The 23,964-nt window shown below is 45.3% G+C and overlaps 1 protein-coding gene across 1 annotated transcript; it reads left to right on the plus strand.

Annotated features, from left to right (window-relative positions):
- Window positions 1-22,907: 22,907 nt before the first annotated feature.
- LOC122235448 (uncharacterized protein CXorf51A-like) lies at window positions 22,908-23,579 on the plus strand. Its single transcript, XM_042974953.1, has 2 exons — window positions 22,908-23,076; window positions 23,248-23,579. The coding sequence occupies exons 1-2, from the start codon at window positions 22,945-22,947 to the stop codon at window positions 23,455-23,457; spliced, it is 342 nt and encodes a 113-aa protein (XP_042830887.1). The 5' UTR covers window positions 22,908-22,944; the 3' UTR covers window positions 23,458-23,579.
- Window positions 23,580-23,964: the final 385 nt, after the last annotated feature.

The following is a 23,964-nucleotide window of genomic DNA, read 5'->3' on the forward strand; positions in this document are numbered from 1 at the left end:
AGAAGTTAGTCAAATTGCTTACCAGCATAGTTGAGGTGTTCAATGTCAGTAGTCATCAGGGAAATTCAAATTAAAACCACAGTAAGGTATTACCACACACTTACCCAACTGGTTAATAAAAGAAAAAAAAATATTGACAATAGTATCAGGTGTTGGTGAACATGCGAAACAACCAGAACTCTCCAACATCTGTGGGGGGCAGATAGAAATTGGTACAGCTATATTAGAATATTGTCAGTACCCACATCCCCAAAGGCAAGGGAATTAAAAGCAAAAATTAACTACTGGGACTTTATGAAGATAAAAAGCTTCTGCACAGCAAAGGAAACAACCAACAAAACTAAAAGGTAACCAAAGGAATGGGAAAAGATATTTGCAAATGACATATCGGACAAAGGGCTAATATCCAAAATCTATAAAGAGCTCACCAAACTCCACACCCGAAAAACAACCCAGTGAAGAGATGGGCAGAAAACATGAATAGACACTTCTCTAAAGAAGACATCCGGATGGCCAACAGGCACATGAAAAGATGCTCAACATCGCTCCTCATCAGGGAAATACAAATCAAAACCACACTCAGATATCACCTCACGCCAGAGTGGCCAAAATGAACAAATCAGGAGACTATAGATGCTGGAGAGGATGTGGAGAAACGGGAACCCTCTCACACTGTTGGTAGGAATGCAAACTGGTGCAGCCGCTCTGGAAAACAGTGTGGAGGTTCCTCAAAAAATTAAAAATAGACCTACCCTATGACCCAGCAATAGCACTGCTAGGAATTTACCCAAGGGATACAGGAGTACTGATGCATAGGGGCACTTGTACCCCAATGTTTATAGCAGCACTCTCAACAATAGCCAAATTATGGAAAGAGCCTAAATGTCCATCAACTGATGAATGGATAAAGAAATTGTGGTTTATACACACAATGGAGTACTACGTGGCAATGAGAAAGAATGAAATATGGCCCTTTGTAGCAATGTGGATGGAACTGGAAAGTGTGATGCTAAGTGAAATAAGCCATACAGAGAAAGACAGATACCATATGGTTTCACTCTTACGTGGATCCTGAGAAATTTAACAGAAACCCGTGGGGGAGGGGAAGGAAAAAAAAAGAGGTTAGAGTGGGAGAGAGCCAAAGCATAAGAGACTCTTAAAAACTGAGAACAAACTGAGAGTTGATGGGGGGTGGGAGGGAGGGGAGGGTGGGTGATAGGTATTGAGGAGGCCACCTTTTGGGATGAGCACCGGGTGTTGTAGAGAAACCAATTTGACAATAAATTTCATATATTGAAAAAAAAAAAAGAATATTGTCAGTACCTGCTAAAGCTGAATATATGCATACTTTATGATCCAACAATTACATTGTTAGGTAAAACCAGCATAAAAGTAGATATGGTGCACCAAAAGACATGTTCAAACTGAAAAAAAAAGCCCAAATGTCCATCAACAGTACAGATCAATAAATTACACTATGTTTGTATAATTGAACATTATCCAGCAATAAGAACGATCGCTTCTACGTGCAACAACATGGATGAGTCTCGCAAATCGTACTGGACAGGAGCGCCCAGACACAGATCAGTAGGTGACACATGATTCCATGGATACACAATTGTGAAAAGGGGGCAAATTAATCTAGGATAGTAGAAGCTGAAATCGTGGTCACCTCTGAGGAGGAGGGTGTGGAAAGTGGGAGGGTGAAAGAGAAGGGCCACCAGGCTCTAGTAATGCTGTACTTCTTGATCTAGATGGTGCTCCCGTGGATACATTCACTTTGTGAAAATTCTTCAAACCACACCCTTAGGATCTGTGCACGTTTCTGTATATAAAAGTTTATAATGGACAAAAGACATCTGAAGTCTCCAGGATATACTGCTAGTGGAAAAAAATCAAGGAGAGAAAGAAAAAAGTTCACATGTTCTCACATTTTTGTAAGCTCTACACCCAACGTGAGGCTCGAACTCTTGACCCCAAGGTCAAGAGTCTGATGTTCTTTTGAAAGAGCCAGCCAGACGCCCCTGAATGTTCTCATTTATATAAAAAGGGGGAAGGATATGAATACACACACACACACACACACACACACAAACCTATCTTTACTATACCCTCCTCCAAAAAAAAAAAAAAAAAAGATAGCCATAATATCTGTTTAAGGGCCTCCTACAGGGAAAGAGGGGACACAGGATAACAGTAAAAGTGTAAACCCATACCTTTTAGAGTGTATCTGAATTTTTAATCAGACTTTGGAATGACATAAACATTCTGAATAATTATAATGCAAAGTTAAATGAAAACGAAAACAAAAGTCATTCCTACAAAGTGGTGGCAAAGCCGCACACAATGGAATTTGTTCATCTCTAGTGGGATATAATTTAGGAGGGGGGGAAAAAAGCCAACCAAACCAAACTCAAACCCCCAGAACAACAAAGAAAAGCAAACAAGCAAAAGCAAAACAAAACAAAAACCCTGTAATTATTTTATTTTCAATAATCGTACTGGTAATTTTAAAAATAGTATTGCTGTTCTGAATCTATTATCTATCAATCTATTGGTCAAATGAGAGATATATAAAGCAAATAAGGAATTCTGTTAATGCCATTAGCAATTAGGATTTTCTGCACAGGAGAAAAGAAATAGAAACATAACATTGAGGAATTTAACAATAAAGTCTACAGTCCTGATTTTGAGTTGGAAGTAGTAGTGTAAATTCATAATGTATTTGGATCTCAATTTGAACAAACCAAGTAGAAAACATTGTAGGACAATTTGAATGTTCGATGATATTAAGGATTTATCATTTTAGGTGTGAAATAAACTCTAAGTTTTTTTTAACTGTGCTTAAAATCAGCACAGGGAAGATAGACAACGATATTATAATAGTGTTGCACAGTGACAGATGGTAGCTATACTTGTGGACAGCATAGCGTAACGCTTAGAGAAGTTGAATCACTATGTTGGACCCCTGAAACTCACATAACATCATGTGTCAACTGTACTCAAATTGAAAAAAATTAAGTGTGTTTAAAATGCCAAGCAGGATAAATTAAACTAAATCCTCACTCTGCATACCTACGCACATCATAATAAATCTCATGTTCTGATATGGAGGAAAAAAGGAAAATCTTAAACACTCCCATAAAGGCAGTATATTAACTACATATTGCTGCATACAAATAACCCCTAAGCTTAGTGGCTTAAAACAGCAAACATTATGTCACAGTGTTAGTGGATCGGGAATGTGGGGGCAGTTTGTCATTGGTTATTGGACTGGGCTTCAGTTCTTTCTTAGCTATTGGCTGAAGGGGCTCCCTCAGAGCCTTGCCATGTATGTCTCTCCAGGGGAAGGTCACAACATGGCAGCTGACTTCATCGCAGCAAGAAAGCAGGCGAGGAATAGAGACCATACAAGATGGAAGCCAGATTTTTTCTATAACCTAGTCTTGGAAGCACCATCTCATTATTTTTGTTATATTCCATTCATTAGAAGAAAGTTACTAGGCCCAGCCCACAGTGAACAGCAAGGGACTGCAAGAGGGGACACATACCAGCAGGTAGAGATCATGAAGCATCATTCATTTCAGAGGTAGCCTACCACTGGAAGATAACCGATAAAGAAACAAAACTTAGATTGGCAGGTTTTTCATCAGCAACAATGGATTCTAAAACATAATGGAAGAAGAGCTTCAAAATGCTGAAGGAAAATAGCCACCAATCTAGAATTTTATTCCAAGCTCTCTTTGGTATAATGAAAGAGATGTTTCTTCAAAAGTCAATGAAAAGTAAATCAATTTTTTAAAAGACCACAGCTCTGGAGTAAACAAAAGTATTCAATACATCTAGAATAGATAAACTGGTATAGCATTCAAGACTAAAAGATAAAACATGTTTTTCTGTACAAACATTGAGTTTCCCACCACTACTGAGGGATATTTTTCAGTGGCAGGAAGAAAAGTGATCTGAGAAGGAAAGAATGGGATGCAGGAAGCAACTGAAATGGTGTGAAGCAGTAAAACATGTCCCATCAGGGGAAAAGGAAAGGTAAAAAGTTGTTGGGAAGAGATGACTTCATTGTGACCAAAAATCATCACAAAACTGACACCAGACAGCAGTTGCCACCACAACTTACCAGAGGAAGAGGTCAACATGTCGGGTAGGTCACATGACTTGCACATGACACAGCACAGAGCTTCTCCCTTCTACACTCCCTTCCTGGAAGGGACCTCTGGGAGGTCATAGGAAAGAGTTTGAGGCCATTGATATAAAATCTCACTGGAATTATTCCATAAAAGGTGGTAAATGTCAGCCAGCAAGAGTTTTGCTTCCTTATAGGTATTTCACTATAAGCTTCCCTTCCAGCTCCATTAAGAGGAAACTAGGAAGGAACCAGCATTTTCTGACGGAGAGAGACCTGTGGAGAGGCCAGAGGAAGAAAAGAACTAAGGAGCACAAATGAAGACGGAGGCCAGAAAATAAGGCTCTCAAATGCCCAGTCAAGGTGACATAATTTTAGACTTAGGAAAAGAAAAACAGGGCAAAACAAGACAAGATAGTAAAGATATTGTACCAAGGGCATCTGGGTGACTCAGGCCGTCAAGCTTCTGACTCTTGATCTCAGCTCAGGTCTTAATCTCAGGGTGATGAGTTCAAGCCCTGTGTCGGGCTCTGTGTCGAGCTACATGTTGGGCGTGAAGCCTGCTTAAAAAGAGAGAGAGAGAGAAAGAGAGACTGTTTCAAATGGTTACAAAGGTTATCTCTGGGAAATGTGACGAGTGATGATTTTTATTTTCTTTTTCTTTATTTTTATGTATTTTCATATGTTTCTATGGAAATAACACATTTTTTTTGTAATAGTAAACAAAGATGCGTATTCAAAAATGAAACAAGAGTAAATCACAAAAACAACCTTTATCTTTCCAGAGTCCTGAGGGTTTGTCATAGTGTGTTGGGGGTAGAGTTGTTGAAAATGGTAACAGGGAAACATTATAAACTGGTCTCACCCCACACCAACCCCACATCAGTTTCGGATACCAGACGGCATCCATCTTCCTGTGGGAGTCACAAGTGCAACTTACATGTGTCACTTCTGTGTACAATTGGCTGAGTTGCCCTCCTCTTCACGAGGAGATAACACACTGAGGTGGAACTTCCATGGGCCTGAGTCTCGGAAGGGCCGTGATGAGGAGTCCCTCTGCTGACCCCGGGTACTTGGCACCACTCAGATTTGGGAGTTGTTTGTTGCCGTAGCCATTCAGAGATCGCCTTGAGAGATCTGTCCAGCCGATATTCTATTATTATTAGGGTTTCTCATTTTTCTGCTGACAAATTTAAGAGCCAAATGAATGGAGCAGAAAATAGGCCTCCCCTAACATCTTTTGAATGACAGGCTTAAAATCACCTGATGGCTTCACCTTAAACTTTCAACACTTCATGCTTAGGAGATTTGCTCCAATAATGGCCAGGGCTCTAGAAGGATCTGTTCCTATTATTTACTCATGAAATGTCTCCAGTACTCTCAGCGGAAAAAAAAAATCTCAGGATTGTGGCACATCAAGGCCTCCTTTACCTCCACACAAATGGCTAATTGCCTTGGAATCCCAGAGGCAGTGCAAGGCAGAAGGGAGAGGGAAAATAAAAGAAAATTGCTTTAAATGGGCTAAATACACCTATGAAGAAAAAAAAAGCAAACTTTCCTACAAGGCAAGTGCATCAATTAAACCTTTCAATGGGGAGATCTTTCTTATGCTCTCGGCATTAGTCTGGAATATATATTATGGAACTCTATTTACTCCTCTAATTAATATAAATGAGTGGTTACCATAGCAATTATTGCATTATATGATGCACATAAAACCCTGGCTATGCTTAGAGCTAGGGTCAACATTTTAAATCACTCTTGACTCATCATGAATCAAATGTCCCTTTCTGGATATTCCGCTGCACGAAGGTTGAGCATATTTATTAGTAATAATGGAATGTAGAATTAATGTAGCACATTGTACCTTCAAAGTGCTTTAACAGTATTAACTAGCTAACCTCCACAGTGTCTCCTTTGTGCCTGTCTCACCCATCCTTCCAGTGGGGAACCAAGAGGAGGCCTGCTGATGGGGATGGCCCAGGAGCCATTTCCACAAAGGCTTGGAAATCCAGGGTCTAACATGACATTATTTGCCAAAGCAATGATAGAAGAGAGAATAGTTTCCATCAAGCCAGAGTCTGAGGAAATGGGAGGAGCCTGGGGCAGCCAGGTGGAGGCATGGGGCAGGGGGCTCTGGGGGAGGAGCTTGGCCTAGAACACAGCCTGATGGCCCTTCCAGTCAAGGCCCACAGAGAACTCACCAGCCCAGCGCTGTGTTGCCTCTGGCTCACGTTCCTCTCCGTACTCTCGCAGCTGCTGGCACACGGCCTATGACCCAGCTGTGTGGTCAGGGCCAGCTCACGGGTGTGAGGCCAGGGTGGCTGGTCAGGGCTTGAGCTCAGATGGGCTCTGGGCTTGGTTTAATGCTGTGTGCCCGCTGTTTGAAGTTCTAAACAATTTTATCTTTGACTTTGGTAGGTGAAGTCTGCTGGACAGTAAGGCTGGGAGCCTTGGCTCACGCCCCACCCCACTCACCTCCCTGGGAAAGGTCCTTGGCTGTCTCCTCCCTGACCCCGCTACTCCTGGGCACCACCTCACCTCGCCCTTCACAGCTCTCTGTCCCTGGCAGGGGCCCGGGTGTAAGCACACCACCACACTGTCGGCAGCTAGGCAGAGGTGCGCCTCACCTCAACCCTGATCCAGGTGTCACATGTGTCTGGGGTGGTGGGGTGGTAAGAAAGAGAAGTGCCTGGCACGGTATCCCTGCCCTCCAGCCCTCATGCGGGGCGCCGTGTGGCCATCTGGCATCAGGTGGACCTCATGGGGCCCCCAGGCACCTTTGAGGGTCTATACTTGCCTTGCGAGTATCTCCATGCTCAAGTGAATGTTTATTTTTATTTTTGAGGAAGAGAAAGAGAGAGAGTGCAAGCAGGGAAGGGACAGAGAGAGAGGGAGCCACAGAATCCGATGCAGGCTCCAGGCCCTGAGCTGTCGGCACAGAGCCCGACGTGGAGCTCACAAACCGTGAGATCACGACCTGAGCCGAAGTTGGACGCTTAACCGACTGAGCCAACCAGGCGCCCCTATAGTTTTGTAACTTCAAGAGTCCTTTCCCTGACTTTTGAACAGGGGACCTCATTCTAATTTTGCACTGGGTCTCACGGACTATGGAGCTGGCCTGCCCTTAGTAAAGATTTGTTCGTAATAGTCGCTATTATCTACTAAGCAATAACTCTGGCTGAGCACGGTGCCAGGTGAATTACCTGTATCATCTCATCTAATCCTTGCGGCAGCCTTAGGAGGTAGATATTACTTCTTATTACCTCCATAACTTAGGAGTTTGGGGTCCAAGTTACTTAGCTTTTATATGCCTGTTTTCCCATCTGTAAAATGGGCCATCTGGGATTCAACCATATGGAATTGCTATTTTGTAGGTGAGGAATGGTCAAATATTCTAATTGTGTATGATTCAACCTAATATCACTCTCCTCATAGGAGTACGGAGAAGATCCAACGACCTGGCCCAGGAAAACGATTGAGAAAAGGGCCCAGCTCCTACCAAGCACCCACCTAACATTCACTACTTGGCTTTTGTTGACAGTGATGACGCCATTCGTGGTATAAGAATCTTTTTTTATATACAAAACTGAGGCTCCTAGAAAGTTAGGTGAAAGAGTCATAAAGTGATGGGTGCATCCTGCTGCAATCGTGGCCTAGGCACATGTGTCCTGAGCTGACCTGTGTCCTGTCTCCGTGGCTGACCCAGACTTTGCAATCCAGCCTGGATGCCATGCTTTGAAGCCCACGGTAGCGCTGGTTTCTCACTGTTCCTAAAATGAGGGAAACGTCTGCGACCTGAAAATGCAGTCTGTTTGCCTGCGTGGAGGGTGGGAGGCAGCTTGCCAGAAAGGTATTGTTTTAGAGAGAAGGAGCGTTTTCCTGTATTTAGATCCAGTTTTCCAAGGACAGACACGTCTCAAGATTCGTCCTCTCTGATGGCTTCCTTCTTGGAGGACTCAACAGGATTATAACGGCAATTGATTTCTTTTTATTAGCTGAGGATGAACTGAAAAAGGGTAAAGGTTCATTTTGGATAAATCCTCAAAAGTTCGGGAAGGCTCCCAAGACTCCTGCTGAACTTTCTTAATCTCTCTACAGCTTTGCGTTCTGTGTAATTATCCATATTTGTGAAGGGTAAACGGCTCCTGCCTTCTTCATCTCTGTCACTGCCGATGGCCTGCCGGTCCCAGAAGCTCCGCCGCCCTTCAGCGAGAGCCCTGAACTTCTCTCTGCCAGCCCACACAAGGTCACCATTGTCTGGGAGGACACAGGGCGGTTCTTCCCTGAGGAAGGCAGGCCAAAGAGTGGGGAAAGGGGGCTGAAATTCAGGAGCTTTAAAAAATGAAAGGCCTTTTGAAAACGAATGCTCACCATTTCTCTTACTCACAGAAGAGGGAACAAAAACGCCTTTCCAAGAATTTCCTGACAGGCACTCCAGCAGGCTCGCTGAGGGACTTTGAGAAGTGTTTTCTCATCCACCCTCAGTCCTAAGGCAACGTTGCCACTGGAGAACAGGAGGAGGAGGTAGGTAGAGTGACTTTGAAACGCTTCATGCCAAATCCCATCTTGTCACACGAGGCTGTCGCAGGCATCGACACACCATCTGAGAGGCCTGGGCCCTCATCCTGGCTCTGTTGATCTCTAGCTTTGGGCCTGGAAGCAAGCTCTGTCTTCTCCAAACCTTGCTTTCTCTGGCTGGAGAACAAGGGGCAGACCAGCCAGATAGCCTTACAGGCCAGTCCTGCCACCACAGGATTACAGAGTTCTACATAAAATCTGATCCACAAACTTGCATTAATGGCTCTGACCACGTGAAGTAAATTACCACCTTCCTTAATATAACGTCAAGTTTATATCCTTCAAAGCTGGCAGTCTCTGCTATGGAGTGGATGTTTCTACCCTCCCCTCTATTCATACGTTGAAGCCCTAAGCTCCAATGTGATGGTATTTAGACAGGAAGACTTTGGGAGGTCATTAGGTCATGAAGGTGGAGCTTTCATGATGGGATTAGTGCCCTTACAGGAAGGGGCAGTAACGTGATGGCCTCTCTCTTTTCCCCTCATGAAAACACAAGATGGCAGCCATCTACGAACCAAGAGAAGAGCTGTCACCAGGACCCAGCCATGCTGGCACCCTGACCTTGGACTTCCAGCTTCCAGAAATAAATGTCTGTTGTTTAAGCCCATCCAGTTCTAGGATATTTTTGTCATAGCAACCTGAGCTAAGACAAACCTCCCGCTAGAGGGAAGCCCTTCGGGTGAGAAGGTTGACTCTCCAAGTTGTATCTTATACCCTGAGCTGAAGCCAAGAGCCCCATTCATCATATGGCTGCCTCATTGATTCCTGACTTGGCTCACACACTGGCCACATAGGAGGTGGAGAGTGGGCATGGTGGGGGGGGGGGATGGCGGCGGGGTGGGGATGGTGGTGGCAGCAGCAGTGTCTCACCCTGTTATCCACCATTCTGGCTAGAGGGTGGACATCGGACGCTCCCCTTTATCACTTCATAACATAACACAAAACAGGCAGGGCTGGAGGATATAAATAACACCTTACAGGATTTACTAAGGACTCAGGAATAACAGTTGAAAAATTAAGCGAAGTAGTCTTAGAACCTAAATAATTGTCTTGCAAACTTTGTTTTATTCTCTAGAGAATGCCTCGGCCCAGTCCCACCCTAGATCCCGGCCTGCAAGCAATCGCTACAAGAGCAATCTTGCCACGCACCCAAGAGTACTATTTTTAATTTGTTTATTTAGTTTGAGAGAGAGAGAAAGAGGGTGCACAAGCGGCAGAGGGACAGAGAGAGAGAGAGGGAGACAGAATCCCAAGCACAATCTGCACTGTCAGCACAGAGCCCGATGTGGGGCTCGAAGTCACGAACTGTGAGATCATGACCTGAGCCGAAGTCAAAAACTGGACACCCAACCAACTGAGCCACCCAGGCACCCCAAAAATGTCAGTCCAAGGAGAAATCAGGTCACCTTCACTCTCCAGCCCTCCTCAAGGTCACCTACCTAGTCATAATTGTCTCAGAATCCACCTTTCTAAGGACAGACCCTGGGAGTCAGGGCAGAGCACAGCTACCAAGGACTACCCAGACAACTTGAACTTGATTGCAATGTAACATAGTAATGGCAACCCTTATAGCTACACCAAGAGCTAACATGTGTGAGCACCTGTGATGCCCCAGAGGTGCGTCTGAACCTTTTACGTATGCTAACTGATGGACTCCTCACAATAAGGCTATGAGGTTTATACTATTATACTCATTTAACAGATGAGAAAATTGAGATCCAGAAAGGGGAAGAAGCTTGCCTTGCCCAAGGTCATAGAGCAAATTATAACAGAGCTGGCATTCAAGCCCAGGCAATCTGATGCCAGAGCCCACACATTTAATTGCTACACGTGCTGTGAGATACACCCAGAAACGGCATGGGGCGGAGCATGCCCTGAGATGAGCTAAAGAGACCAGTCCTCAGATCGGTAGACAAACAACAGTATAATGCCATCGAGCACAGAGGGGATAGTTACTGCCTCCTCCTGGACGGTTTATGGAAGACACCAAAGATGAGGAGACTTGCATTAGATTTAAACCTTAAAACAAGCAACTACTAGGGCTTTCATCCAGAGTAAGCCCACCAAGTCTCCCCGGGTGCACTCTTGCCATGCGTGAGGAGAGTGTATTGTTCTTCATCACTTTGGTGAAATTCTATAAGGTAGGCCACATTTGAAATGTAAAAAAGACATTTCATACATTAAGAAATTACTGCAGAGCAAAGATGAAATTTTAAAATACATGAATATCCTCTCACACAGGATGGCCACTACAGAAAACAGAAAATAACAAGTGTCGTCGAGGACGTGGAGAAACTGGAATCCCTCTTGGTGGGAATGTAAAATGGTGCAGCCGCCATGGAAAACAGTATGGCAGTTACTCAAAAAACTGAACATGGAATTACCCTATGATCCAGCAGTGACACTTCCGGGTGTATTTCCAAAGGAACTGAATCAAGATCTCAAAGAGATGCTTGCACATCTATGTTGATCAAGCGTTATTTACAATACCCAGAGGCATTGTATCAAAGGAACTGAATCAAGATCTCAAAGGAATTGAATCAAGATCTCAAAGAGATGCTTGCACATCTATGTTCATCACACCGTTATTTACAATACCCAGAGGCATTGTATCAAAGGAATTGAATCAAGATCTCAAAGGAATTGAATCGAGACCTCAAAGGAATTGAATCAAGATCTCAAAGAGATGCTTGCACATCTATGTTCATCGCAGCATTATTTACAACACCCAGAGGTAGAAGGAACCCAAGTGTGCACCAACAAGGACGAATGCATTAACAAAATGTGGTCTGTACATACAGTGTAGCATTGTTCAGCCTTAAAAAAGGACATTTTGTCACATGGCACAACGTGGATGAGTCTCAAGGACATTACACTATGTGAATAAGCTAGTCACAAAAGGATAATATTGTAGGATTCCACTTATATTAGGCACTTAGAGCAGTCAGATTCATGGACACAAAAAGAAGGACGGTTCCAGGGACTGCGGAGAGGGGAAATAGGGAGTTGACATATGATGGGAACAGAGTTTCAGCTTTGCATGATGAAAGAGGTCTGGAGGTCCATTGAAAACAATGTGAATATTCTTTTTTTAATGTTTATTTTTGAGAGAGAGAGAGAGAGAGAGACAGGGCGTGAGCAGGAGAGGGGCAGAGAGAGGGAGACAATCTGAAGCAGCTCCAGGCTCTGCGCTGATAGCAGTGAGTCTGATGTGGGGCTTGAACTGATGAACTGCAAGATCATGACCTGAGCCAAAGTCGGATGCTTAACCGACTGAGTCACCCAGGCGCCCCAACACTATGAATATTCTTAACATTACTCAAGTATATAAATTGAAGCTGTTCAGATGGTAAATTTTATGTTCTGTGTTTCTTACCACAGTTTTTAAAAAGCAAACTTATAAACTATAGCAGTTGTGTTACAATCTCAATCAAATACAAAACCGCCATTTTGAAGTAATGTCCGTTGATTCCTAACAGACCTTTCTTCACACTGATGCTACCTTGATTTCTAAGCATAACATGAAATGACAGCCAGATGCACCTGGAATCCATGAATGAATCCCACTTTGCCCCTTCTGTTGCTAAAAGCTTCCCCCCCCCCCCGCCACCATATTAGCACATTATTAGCAACAAACATGCCAACTGCTTAATTGGGAAAACATAGCCACAGCATAATGATCGATGTGTTCAATAACCATAACGGTATTTATTCTGCACGAGATAAAGATCATCAGAGTCTTGTAAAAGGCCTCAAATATGGAAACTGTTGTCTTCCCATTTAAATAGAAAAAGAGGAGTCTATGATCTGTGAGATCTGTGCTGCATGTTAAACAATAAAAGCCCTTGAAAGGCAAATTATGGCCTCATCGAATGATGACTGGGGCCCCCCTGTGCTTGGCTACAGCAAGCCTCAATCCCTACCAGGGTCTAGTCAAGGGGTCTCTGGGGTGAATGGGGCTGGGGAGGGGGTTTCTGCAGTACTCAGCCGAGTCAGGGTCCCTTCTAGCCTTCCATGTACTCACTGCAGTGGAGTCCTCAGAGGAACTCAGATGGAGCTCCCATTCTCCACAAGGGCGGAATACAGTTTCTGGTTTCTGGAGTCTGAGGTCCTGGATTCAAATTCCAGCCCTTCCGCTACTGATAATGTGACATCAGAAAGGTCATTTTCCTCTGAATCTCAGTGTCCTCATCTATAAAAAAGGAGAATAACGGTAGTGGGCTCACAGAGTTGTGACAACGAATGGGATAATGTATGTAAAGCTCTTAGCACCATATCTGGAGTTCATTACATCCGTAATATCTTATTGCTATTGCCATTTTAGGATGGTGCTTCAAACAAGGGAATGCTCAATGGCCTTCCTGACACATTCTGCAGCTTAGATTTCCTGGAAGGGGAAGAGTGAGTGTCTTCAGTAATCACTGCACTTGGACATGGTTCAATCAGTCAACAAGTAGATCCTGGGGACTCAAGCCCAGTATTGCCCAGGAACACTGCTGATTCTGCCCCTTCATCTTCCCATTAGCCACGCGGCCCTGCACTTAGTAAGCCTCTGTAAATGTGGCCGAAAGGAGATGTCTGAGCAAGCACTTCCGTGGCTCAGAACATAGATTTCTGCTGCATCAGTCAAACCCTCAAATCACTATCCCTCCTCACCACCACCACGGCGTTGGCCAAGTTGCTTGGCTTGGAGCCAATAGAAGAAAGACCTGAAAGTCAAGGTCTCCTCCCTCATAGATCCAGTGCTCTGGCCTTGACTGGCCAGACCCACCAAAGAAGGCATGCCTTCCTTACCTGCTAGAGTTTAGTCCTTCCTCAAAGAATTATCAGGGCTTCCCCAGACCCATGTGGGTGGTTGTTTGAGGGCAACCAGCACACCCACTGACTGACACAGGCTCCAGGCTACACCGGGAATAAACCAAGTCTTACTTATTTCCAATAATCTTTCACTCTTATCTTTCATTCTGAAAGCATTTATCATTTGCCAGACATAGTTCTAAGCACTTTATACCTATTTGCTTATTTAATGCCCACAAAAAACCCTATGAACGAGATATTCAAACACGTCGGGTCTTCCAGCTGCTTAGTTCCTCAAAGGGGCCCAACAACGCTGATGCAGGAGATTCTGGTGTGAAGTCATCTTCCCAGTCCAAACAATGTGCCCTCTGCAAGGTGAACCGAGGGCAGCCGACGTTAGAGTACAAACAAAGAATCACGAGAAACATTACTTTTGAAATGAGTTATAGGGGCGCCTGGGTGGCTCAGTCGGTTGAGCGTCTAACTTTGGCTCAGGTCATGATCTCACGGTTTGTGAGTTTGAGCCCCACGTGGGGCTCTGTGCTGACAGCTCAGAGCCTGGAGCCTGCTGCGGATTCCATGTCTCCCTTTCTCTCTGATCCTCCCTCCTTGTGCTCGTGCGCACGCACTCTCTCTCAATAAAAATAAACATTAAAAAGAAGAAATGAATTATGGAAATGGTCTGAAGGCCTAGCACGTGGGGTACATCCTAGAATACAATATAATACTGAGATAGGATGTGTGGCGTACGTGAATGAATGAATGAGTGAATGACGCCCATTGATTTTTTTCAGCGAAGGTTTATGTTAAATGATGCTTGCTATGGTCTGCATGTTTGTTTCCTCCCCAGATTTTTAGGTTGAAGTCCCAACTCCCAGTGTGATGGCATTAGGAGGAGGTAGGGCCTCTGGAAGGTGCTTAGGTCATGAGGGTGGAGCCATCATGAATGGGAGCAGTGTTCTTATAAAAGGGCTCTACAGAGATCCCTCACCCCTTCCACCGTAGGGGGATATAACAAAAAGTCAGTTGTCTGTAGCCCAGAAGTAGACTCTCAGCAGAGCGTGACTGCACCAGCACCCTGAGCTTGGACTTTGAGCCTCCAGAACCATGAGAAAGAAATGTCTGCTGTTTATAAGCCACCCTTTCCGTGGCAATTAGTGATAGCAGCCTGGAGGGACCAAGACAATCCAATAGCTGAAGAAACAAGGAAAAGCAGAGAGGTAAGAAGACACTTTTCACTTATGCTTTGTGGGACCCAGACTCTGTCCTCTGGGCTACTGAACAGGAAGTTAGTTGGATGCAGGCCTCCCAGGGTCTTCCATCTGGTCAGAACCCCAGTGAAAGGCTCGTCTTCACGCTATTTCCCGGGTAAGCACCTTCACGGGGAACTGGGCCCAGCCCTGCACTATTAGCTTTAGATGAGCTGGGCAATGCTTTGAATCCTGGTTTCAGTAAACATCTTCTCTCTAATCTGTAAGCTATTTATCAAATATGAATGCGCTTTTTGAAACGAGTAAGTCATTTCCCTGGTGTTTTTGTTCCGAAAATAATTGGAAGTGACAATACAAAGAATTACACATGGAGTCGAATCATCATAGAATAAATATAAAGTTGGAACTGCCTTTGGAGGCTCACTCTCTTGTGCAGCTTCCTCTCCAAGGAGGCGCGGGTACTTCCATAGACAGATCTGTGTTCCATTATTGATTAGCTTTTAGACTCTTGTTACATATTAGATTACGATGGCTCTCTGAGTAGAGAATGAATAGTCCAACTACACATACAAACATCGTAGGAAAGAGCTTCTAATGTGATTTAAAAAATAAAAAAAGGAAGCCTCATTTGGGCAAAATTGGAGAAAATGACAGAGTCCATTAAGCCCACGCTCTAGGTGACTCTTTATATGAATATTCTGGGTTTTTTTTTTTTTTTTCGGAAGGAAGCTAAAGATCATTTTTACCCAATTTGGCATTTAGGCGTGTGTGTGCGTGCACGTACACATGTATATACATCAACCGCTTTGGACAGCAATTTGCAACTAAGGCATTAGAAGACGTTCTGAAGGAGTAAACGATGTATAAGACTATTCTGTAAGATTAAGCCATTAAAACTCTAAAATGTATGTTGGAACAGTGTTTCAAGCTCAAATATCCTGAATTTAGCCAAAAACATTTGGCAGCATAGTCTTACTTCTGCTTCCTCTCCCTCTCCTGCTCTCTCTCAATTTTCCTTCTCGTTCCTGTATCCGCCTCAGAAACCGCACGGGCGAGGGACCAGGGAGCCTTGGAAAGTTGTGCTGGTTCTAACGGTCCTGTGCCAAAACAACCAACTGGATGTGGGCCTGTTTATTCACAGCACTTCTTAGGCATGATCCCAACGACAGAATCCTGGTTGCTAGACCGAACCCCATTTTGCTCATTCGAGAATGTATTTCTATTGGTTAGAGAGGCACAGACAAGGTTGTATTATTGTCCTCGAATGGAGAAAATAACCTTCCTGACCACACACGTATCGATCAATATCTGAGCTTGTATTGCTGCTGTAACAAATGACAACAAGGTAGTGGCTTCAAAGGACACAAATTCATTATCTTCTAGTTCCAAAGGTCAGAAGTCACGCATGGGCCTCACTGTGCTAATGATCAAGGTGTTAACAGGACTGAATTCCTTTCTAGAAGACCTAGGGGAGAATTGGTTTCTTTGTTCTTTCTGGCTTCTACAGACTATCTGCATTCCTTGGCTTATGGTCTTCCTCCATCTTCAAAGTCAACAGTGTGGCATGTCTCTGACCCTTCTTCCACCATGGCATCTTTTTCTGACTATAGTCGGGAAAGTTTCTCTGCTTTGAAGGATTCTTGACCCTTTAGCCATACAAAGTAACATATTGACAGGTTCTAGATTTAGGACATAGGTATCTTTGGGGGCCAGTACCCTGCTTTCCAGAGAGCTCCATCATTTTTGTTGTTTCTCTTCATGGTGGTGATGGCAGCAGAACCTTCCTGACTTCTGATGGATCTGAGAAGAATGACAGGGCTTACTCCATCCAAGAAACTCAACGAGGAGCCTCTTCCCTCTGGGCCATCGTGGGGGTCATTGAGATGCTCATTGGCCAAGGCCTGGCGGCAAGGCGAGAAGCTCATCTGGAAGCTCTGCTGGATGGGGTGTCATACTCGGGCCCTTCGGTGTTTGTGCTACATGACACAACTTGGCCACTTAATGGCTCCTCCTTCCTGAGATTAGCAGTTGTTTCTGCACGGATGGACATTTTCAACTTGCATAAAATTGTACTTTGAAAGTTGTCTGCTAACAGATATATAAAGCGTGTGTGCACATTGAACATAAAGCGCACATTTTCTTTTGCCAAATTAGTGGATAACATGCTTTCGCCTTCACTTGATAAACACCCTTTTCCAATTAAATGCCTACTAAATAGCAATGTAATTGTACAGAGCGAAGGGAGCGCGAAGTCAGCGGAGGTGCCATAATCAACTTTCAAACCAAATTACTAGACTTTCACCGAATCATGATTCCATGGCAGTTAAAACAAATGTAGGTGGCTGACACGGAGCAGGAGATCAATTGCACTTTTCAACACAGGGAAGTTATGTATTTGCCCCCCGAAAAGCTGTTTAAGTGATCAAATATTTCACAATACAACTTGACTAGTGGGGGAGTGAGGAGGCAGTAAGTCCCAGCGAGGCGCAGCGAGGGAGCGGACGCGACGCTCGAACTCGCATAGAGAAGTCCAGACTGCCAACTCCTGAGGGAGGACTGGTGATGCCTTGTAAATCCGGGCAGTTCAGACTGTACGATTCAGGCTGAAAAAATAAATAATCTCCCTCTCCTTCATTTCCTGTGTAATTAAGGAAAGCACTGACTTCGTTCCCTGTATAATTACAGGCCTGGAAACGTGGCCTCGGGCTGTCTACACAAACGCCAATAAAATCACCTGCAAAGGGGAAAATATCGGATAATCAACTGGTGGCTTGGTCAAACAACTGGTTTAAATTATTTCCTTCCCCCTGTCCCTCTTGAACCGATGAGAAAAGGTAAATGGGCCTGAAGTGTCTGGTCCTGTGCCACTTACTTGGCCTCATCGGCACACACACCTGACTCTCCCGTTCACCCAAACCTCGTTATGATACCTATTCCCTCCTGTGTCCCTACTTCATCGATGAGATCGAGACCAAGAGGCATGTATTTCACCTCAACTGTCTGCCCTCTGCCCGTGTGCTAGAGTATCCTCTGGGCCCGTTCTGAATTCTGTCCCTCTTCTTAGTTGTGCGACCTGGGGCAAGTCACTTCACATCTCTGAACGTCAGTTTGCCCATCTGTCAATGAGACAGCTTGAAGGTGAGCTATGGTAAGTGCTAGAGGAAATGTTAGTGCAGATAATGATGGCAATGTGGTACCGAGGGAAGAAGAAGACAGACGGCGGTGATATCAGAGTCACTTTCCTTGGTAAATCTCTGCTGGCACCTCTCTCCACCTCTTCTCCCTCCATCCCAACTCAAGCCACTTGGCTTGGAGAGGGAAAAGGGGGGTGAGGACATAAGAGCTCTCTAAGACACGTGATGGCAAACAGTTCTGACAGAGGCCAAGTTGCCTTTCATATTCCTTCCTCTCTTCTGTGAGAAGGAATTACAAATGTGGGATAAATAATACCATTTGGGACTTGGAGTAAGAGAGATCTGAGAGCCATGAATTTTCCTTTCCTTCTGGAAAGATTACACTGGATGGTAAGATGTGAGAAGAAGAAAACCTTGGAGCCAGAGATGCCTCTGGATGGAGACTGGTCCAGTTGGGTCGCAGAGGGTATAACCTCTGGGTCCTACCTCTTGGCCTTGGGCCAGTCTGGAAGAGACCTGAGACTGTAGGTGTGCCCGCATCTCCATTCAGTTCTCTTCTGCCGGGAAGATGGAGAGTACAAGTTTCACCCTGTGCAAAAAAAGCCTTCCATTTTTATTTTTTATTATTTTGGGTTTTTTTTTTTTTAGAGATAGAGAGTGAGTGCAAGTGGGGGAGGTGGGCAATGGGAGAAGGAGAGAGAGACCTGCCCTGAGCTCAAATCAAGAGTCTGATGCTTAACCGACTGAGCTGCCCCTCCATTTTTTTAAATGCGGTCTCTTCAAGTGTTACATGAGAGATGTTCCGGAATATGAAATTCAGAAAGAAAAAATCAACCAGAAGTACAACCATCAATTTCATAACCCAAACATGCAAGCAAAACCTGGCTTACGATACAATAGCCCTTCTCTGCTACATGGCTTCCTGTCATTCAGATAGAAGCAGGGAAATCATGGGTTGTGCAAGGTGAGATGTCACCTGAAGTCCTAGTTGCTCATGTACAAGCCTCTATAATGTCGGGCTACTTGGTTTACCTCCCAAAGCCTTGCTTGTCTTACCTCTAAAATGGAGGGGAGGATTATAGGTCTCATAGCTACTTTTGAACATATGGAACACAGTTATAATAACTTAGTTTTTGTGGTTTTAATGAACGTTTAACCTTAGCATAGTTTTAGATTTACAGAAAAACCATAGGGTAGTACAAACAGCTCTTTTGTATTCCACATCAATTTTCCCTACTGTTAACATCTGATACCAGCATGAGACATTTGTTACAACTAATGAACCAATATTGAGACATTGTAGTTTTTAAAATTTTTTTTACCATTTATTCATTTTTGAGCGAGAGACAGAGAGAGACAGAGCACGGATGGGGTGAGGGCAGAGACAGAGGGAGACACCCAGAATCTGAAGCAGGCTCCAGCCTCTGAGCTGTCAGCACAGAGCCCGATGCTGGGCTTGAACTCACAAACCGTGAGATCATGACCTGAGCTGAAGTCGGACACTTAAACTGAGCCACCCAGGCGTCTCTGATTTTAGATTTTTTTTAAAGTTTATTTATGTATTTAGAGAGAAAGAGAGAATGAGCTGGGGAGGGGCAGAGAGACAGGGGATCTGAAGTGGGCCCTGTGCTAACAACAGAGAGCCCCATGCGGGGCTCAAAGTCATGAACTGTTGAGATCATGACCTGAGCCGAAGTCAGACACTCAACTGACTGAGCCACCCAGGTGCCCCGATACATTGTTATTATTAAAGCCCATACTTTATTCCTATTTCCTAAGTTTTTACCGAATGTCCCTTTTCTGTTCTAGGATCCCATCCAGGATTCTATTTACTTGTCACGTCTCCTTAGGTTTCTCTTGGCTGTGACCGTTTCTCAGGCTTTCTTTGTTTTTGATGACACTGACAGTTTTATGGAGTATCGGTCAGGTATTTTGTCAAATGACATTCAACTGGGATTTGTCTGCCATTTCTCTCATGATTAGACTGGGGCTCTGGCTTTTGGGGAGGAGGACCAGTCACAGAGGCACAGCGTCCTTCTCATTCCATCATATCAAGGGAGCATGCTATCAACATGACTCATCACTGTTGACGTTAACCTTGATCACCTGGCTGAGGGAGTGTCTGTCAGTTTGCTACACGGCAAAAGCTGCTCTTTTCTCTTCATGGTGTTCTCTTTGGAAGGAAACCCCCACGCATGGCCAAACGTTAAGGGGTGGGGAGTTACGCTCTACCTCCTTGAGGGAGTAGCACCTACATAAGTTACTTAGACTTCTTTTCTACAGGAGATTTGTTTGTTCTCCTTCATTTAATTATTGATTCAAGCACTTCTTTGTGTCAGTATGCACTCTTGAACGTTATTTAGTGCCTTGAGTCAGAATGTAATATTCTTGTATTTTTTTTTATTTTGTTGCTCACTTTGTTCCAGCTGTGGCCATTTTTAGAGCTCTTTCGGTGGCTCCTGTGTCACTCTGCCATGCCCCACCCCTTTGTGTTTTTGATCTGATCCTTACTTTCTGGCACAACATGCTCTAGGCTGATCCCGTATATTTCCTTCCCCAACCCTGAAATCTTCCATTTCTCTAGGAGCCTCTTTTCAGAAACCAAGTTCTGGTTTGGAGTGGTAGCTATGCTTGTTGCTATGGGGATGTCTCAGTGGAAAGAGATAGGTTATATGTCTATGCATACTCACTCATGTGTATACTTATATCTGTAATTATTTCAGTATCTGTGTATGTGTCTCCGTGTGTGTCTATATTAAGTTACACATGAGTCCATACTGTGGTCTCTACTCTAGGACCACGGGGTTCATTCTAGTTTGCCTCCCTTGCGTGTGTGTGTCTCTCATGCCAACAGTGACAAACCTGCTTCTGACCATCTGCCACCCATTTACTGATTTGTTTCAATTCCATTATACACGTGCAGTGACTTCAAAATCATTAACCCATACAATGGGAAACAACTTCACCAACTGGAATACAACATGTATGCACAGTTCCTTTTGTCTTTCAACTTAACATCTCCACTCATTATCAAAGTTACTTAGGTCAATGCCTCTGTACCCCACCCCCTTCAGTGAAGTTATGTCACACATTCGTAATACGGTTACATTATTTTGTCAGTCTGCCAATTGGGGTTCATGATCGCCCAAGTGACTCTTTTTAAGATTTATCGTTCGTGTGGTAAAGTTCTGTGGGTTTTGACCAATTCGTAGTAACACTATTTATTTTTGAAAGAGAGACAGAGAATGTGCACCAGTCAGGGAGGGGCAGAGAGTGGGAGACAGAGCTCAGAGCTATGAACACAGAGCCCTGTGTGGGGCTCAAACTCATGAACCGAGAGATTGTGACCTGAGCTGAAATCAAGAGTCGGCCACTTAAGCGACTGAACCACCCAGGTGTCCCTGCATCCAGTTTTTAGTGATTATCTCCACTTACTTTGTGAACACACGGATATAGTTAGTATAACTATTTTAACACCCTTGTCTGCTAATTCTAAAGTCTGTGCCAGTTCTTAGGGCATTTTTGATTTCTCGAGGGAGTTTCTATTTGATTTTTCTCAACTTAGTGATGTCAAATACCTCGTTAATGTGGTTAAAGGCCAGCGCTACATCTCTCTTGTAAATTGTAAACTTTTCACATTTTTCTCTCAGGTTTTGGATCTTATTTCTAAAAGTCAGAAGAGGCTTTCTGCGTCAGTGATATTAATGGTCTAGGTTACAATCCTCCCCTCCCCCGCTTTGCCCATCATCTTTCAAGTTCTTGTATGGTGTGCTTTGTTCTTCCTTTTAACATTTTCAGACACGTGGTGCATCCTGGGGACACTGGGAAGTGAGCCCTTCATTGGAAACCCCAGAAGTCCCACTAAGCCTAGAGGCTGTGTGTCCAGGTGAGCGCCTCAGACCGACTGAGTCCACTAGTCATTTAGGAACATAAGGCCTGCAGGGAAGGCCATGGCCTGCTTCCCCTTTCCTCCGGGGCCAACAACCCGAATGGGACACCTTCAACCTAGGGAACTATATGGACAGGACTTGATGGCAGTGTCTCCTCCAAGGGGTCAGGAGCGTATTGGGCTTGTTCACTGAAATGAACTGTACCAGCGTCTCAGCTGTGAAATAAGCCCCAAGGGAGGGAGGATGCTACCAGTGCCAAAAGTAAAGTCAGAGGCTGAAAGTGCCGTGAGGACCCGTGCTGAGAAGACCTTCACACGCGCGCAGCTGACGCACCGGTGGTTGAGGTGAGACCTTAACCGGGCACCTCCGGGCAATCCGCCAGGATGGCCACCAGCCCTAGGTTGTCCTTCCTCGCCTGCCATCACCCAGCACAGCTTCCAGCACTCGAATACCCGCCTCATCCCCCTACGGGGTTAGCACCCAAGTCCAGAAGAACCCCTAATAAGGCAAGTATGGACCCCAGACTGGAAACAAGAGCGGGACGCCCAGTGGGGCAGGTTTGTTTGCTGAAGTCCGACGGCCTGAAGGCAGTGATTTCAGACTGGAAAGTGGAAAAGGGAACAGAGCGACGTGGACCCTGGGAAAAGCAGGTGGGATGGCAAAGTTTCCTGGTGGCAGGTAGGGAGTGAATGGGCTTGGCCCCGTAAGAGTCATTTGTGGTCAGGAAGTGGGATGATTAACATCTCCATGTAAAGCTAAATGCCACCATGTTATCTGGTGGGGGTTTGGGGGCAGATATACCAAATCAAGGTGATGTGGGGGGGGTGGGAAGAGCACAATGAGTCGCTGAAGAAGATTACTGTGAGAAAAGGCATGGAGAAGACACCCTCTCCCGGCCAGGTGGCCTCACACAACTAACTGGTGGAGATGAGGGGGTTAGCACATCAGTTTGGGAGGCTGTTTAAGGGGTGAGAAAGAAGTGGCCCCTTCCTCCCACCACAACATCTTGGCCTCACCCACCCTGCACTCCCCCTCCCCCCAAAGGTGTCAGGATGGTCCCTCTGAGGTCACAGTGGCTGGGGGAGTGGCCAGATGACCACACAAAGCTTAAGGGTGTGGTCCCTCAGGGCCCTGGGAGGGGTATATATAGGGGCGCCTCAGGGGTCTGGGCCAGACCGCTGGGAGTCTTCGAGATGGCTAAGGCAGCCAGGAAAACCCAGAACCCACCAGCTTGTAGCACAGCTACACAGCAATCGACATCAGGCCCCAGAAGGAGGAAACCCGCAAAGACCCCCCGTCAACCCAAGTCCGGAGGCAGCGGCAAGGTAAGACGACCCCACCCAACCCAAGCTCTTCTTCCCTGGTGTCGCTTCCCACAAGACTCCTCTGTGCCCTTGCCTGGCAAACGCCCCCTCTTCCGAGGGGTTCTCCTGAAGCCCCTGTCCCATCCACCCCCGACCCTGTTCCCCTGACCAGACACTCTGTTGTCTTTCCAGGTGACCAAACCAACCATAAAGGTTAAAAGACAACTCCGGGGGACCGTGACCAAGAAAGCCCCGCTGAAGACTCCCATTTCTTCAAAGAAAGTGAAGAAAGGTAGAGGGACTGCCCTGTTCGGCCATTACCGCAGGATGAATAAAGCGCAGAATCCCCATGATTCGCAGTGGGACCAACCCAGCACCTCAAAGGTGCGTGGTGGCCGCTAACTCTAGAGTGAGGCCAGAGATTTGAGGTCTGCCCCTGAGAAATGGGTGGCTGTTTAGTCATCGAATTTCACACAAATGGGGCATACAATTGGCAATGAAAATAAAATGACCTGTTAAAAAAATCTGTGTGTCTCTGTGAGTTCTCTGACGGTGGGGAGTGGGGAAGGAAGGGGAGAGGTAGGCGAGCAAGGGAGGGAGCTTGGGCCTGGGGGGTTGGGGGGTGAGACCGGAAGGTCTGGTAGGCCAGAAAGTGGGGATAAGGGCCGGGTGGGAACTGAGCACGAAGAGGAGCTTCCCACGGAAGAGGAAGACCGGAAGAGGAGGAGACTTCGGATTTCTTTGTGTGCGTGTGTGTGCGCATGCAGAGGTGTGGACCTAGTTGGGGAGAGGTGTTATGTGTGGGGTGGCAGTGTCAGTCCCTGAAACAGCATGTGAGGTCACTGACTGCAGGTCGCCTACCTCACAATGGCTAGGCGTGCCCCACCCTGTCCTGTCTGCCGCAAAAGG

This window comes from Panthera tigris, chromosome X (genome assembly GCF_018350195.1).
Source record: "Panthera tigris isolate Pti1 chromosome X, P.tigris_Pti1_mat1.1, whole genome shotgun sequence".
NCBI lineage: Eukaryota > Metazoa > Chordata > Mammalia > Carnivora > Felidae > Panthera > Panthera tigris.